The sequence below is a fragment of the Sprattus sprattus genome (genome assembly GCF_963457725.1).
Source record: "Sprattus sprattus genome assembly, chromosome: 9".
NCBI classification, from domain to species: domain Eukaryota; kingdom Metazoa; phylum Chordata; class Actinopteri; order Clupeiformes; family Clupeidae; genus Sprattus; species Sprattus sprattus.
The window spans coordinates 4,392,853-4,395,352 of NC_137928.1; the positions used below are offsets into that span (position 1 = coordinate 4,392,853).

The following is a 2,500-nucleotide window of genomic DNA, read 5'->3' on the forward strand; positions in this document are numbered from 1 at the left end:
TGGTTGTTATGGGATGACCAGTGTTATTACACGGTGATGTGGTTATTATGGGATGACCAGTGTTATTACACGCCGTTGTGGTTGTTATGGGATGACCAGTGTTATTACACGGTGATGTGGTTGTTATGGGATGACCAGTGTTATTACACGGTGATGTGGTAGTTATGGGATGACCAGTGTTATGACACGGTGATGTGGTTATTATGGGATGACCAGTGTTTTTACACGGTGTTGTGGTTATTATGGGATGACCAGTGTTATTACACGGTGTTGTGGTTATTATGGGATGACCAGTGTTATTACACGGTGATGTGGTTATTATGGGATGACCAGTGTTATGACACGGTGATGTGGTTATTATGGGATGACCAGTGTTATTACACGGTGATGTGGTTATTATGGGATGACCAGTGTTATTACACGGTGATGTGGTTATTATGGGATGACCAGTGTTATTACACAGTGTTGTGGTTGTTACGGGATGACCAGTGTTATTACACGGTGATGTGGTTATTATGGGATGACCAGTGCTGGAGCAAAATGAATGGTCAGCTGAAGGGGGAAGAGGAAACAGGTGTAACCTTGCACCTAAGGTGTAAGACATGCAGTAGGCCTTCATCTGTCTTGCCATGTGATAAAGCCATTTTGTTAAAGGCTTTAATCGATAATTAATTACATCGTTTTTAAGGACCCTGTATATAAAACGAGGCCAACACTTCCATCCTACTAAATTTGCAACTCCTACAGAACTATCTCAGCGTAACACGTGGCTATGATGATATCACTGCCAGACTACATCAGACACTGTGACTCAATTACTGACCTTAAAAGCAGACTTAAAACTAATTTCTTCAAGATAGCTTATGGACTCACTGACTGACTTTTATTTTTATTATTTTTATTTATTTCTATGAGATTTCTATGAGATGATTGTAATTGTAATGAGATGATTGTTTGTGAAGTGACCTTGGGTGTCATGAAAGGCGCTTTAAATAAAATGTATTATTATTTATTATATATAAACTAACTCAGCGTAATACGTGGGTATGATGATATATAGTACTGGAGCAACCGCAACATGTTTGAAATATAGAAACCACCTCAGTTGAGATCAAGCACATCAGTGGAGAAGCAGACACAAACACTGTTGGTTGAGGTACATGGAAGCATGCAGTGCAACTAATCAACTCTGACCTGCAGCTCCACCTGCTGGTAGGCAGAGGAACTTACACTGCAAAAAAAAAAAAAAAAGAACCAAGAGCTGTTTACCTTGACAACAAAACCATGAATCCTTATCCAATCCAGGTCACGACATCTAGGCTTCTTCCTCCTCTTCCTCCTCTTCCTCCTGATGTGGAAAGACAAAGCAGTGGCGTTACTGGTTCATGCAACTGGCAGGGTAGGTCTGTCACACTCACAGTGTATTCTCATAAAATAGTTCAAGTTAACTAAGGAGGCCAAAACCTGAATTGAGTTCAGGGACAAAACCAATAAAAAAGTTGGTTAGCGGGTACCATTCTGGGGGAATGAGAGAAAAGTAAGAGCGTAGCTTAGCTTAGCCCCAAATAGCAGCTGGCCCAGGACTTGAGTCAGGCCCAGATTTGACCCAGAACTGGACCAGACTTGGCCCGGATCAGAACTGGTGAAGCAGCATTGGAACCACTGGCCAGATCCATTCTAGAGAGACTTGTGATATGGGGCTAAAGGTATGTAGGGAAAGTTATTTTTGTCAAGCTAAGGTTAGACATACAGTCTGTAAAAGATGTTTGGGGACGCCTGGTATGTGGATGAAGGCTCTGATGTGCTTCAAACATGAAAGTTAACCCTTTTTTTAACAAAATGGTGGTTGTTTGTTTGAAACCGTATTTTTTTTTTTCAGTTTTGTATTCTTTGTAGTATTCCTTTCTCCTTTCCTCTTTATCCTTGATGCATTTGATAAGAGGGTAGATTAAAAGTAAAAATCTTCATCTCCAGAGGACCGGGGTCATCATAGGAGACAAACATCAAGGAAAATGGTGTTCATTATAAACACACATATCACACCCATGCTACTGGTGCAGTTTGCAATCTACCTTCAACCAAACAACAGAAGTGTCGGTGGGAAACCCATGACAATGTGACCTCATGCTAACTTCATGGCATTGCTATCCAGCTCTATATGTTTTGAAATGCGATAAAGCAGGCTGTGGACACTCAACCGACTGATGTAAATGTAAATATCAGGGTGGGGGGGGACGGGGGGGGGGGGGGGGGGGGGGGCACACACGTTGCTGATCGCAGGAGTGAAGAGAGCTGGACGACGTTTACAAATCAAGACCAGGCAATTTGAAGAACAGGCTAATTCCAGTCGCCAAAAAAAAGAGCGGTGAGGCTTCATAAGGAAGTGGCGGGAGTCTTACTGAGAAGCCCTTCCTGCAAGCAGGTGCATCCCAGATTTTTCTGTCATCCTTCTTCTTTAACAAGCATGTGGCTATGCTCTTTTCTTCATTTCTGAAGAGAA

General features: G+C 42.2%; 1 protein-coding gene across 7 annotated transcripts in view; it reads right to left on the bottom strand.

The window, feature by feature from the left end:
- Positions 1–2,500, bottom strand: part of sh3bgr (SH3 domain binding glutamate-rich protein) — a 21,138-nt gene that overhangs the window by 4,519 nt on the left and 14,119 nt on the right. For all 7 annotated transcript variants that reach the window (XR_013968774.1, XM_080844807.1, XM_080844806.1 and 4 more), the window contains one exon: positions 1,270–1,348. Coding sequence is in view for 6 of the 7 variants with exons in the window: in XM_080844807.1 (XP_080700933.1) it covers positions 1,316–1,348 (33 nt within the window). In the remaining variant the exon portion in view is untranslated. The remainder of the gene's footprint in view (positions 1–1,269; positions 1,349–2,500) is intronic.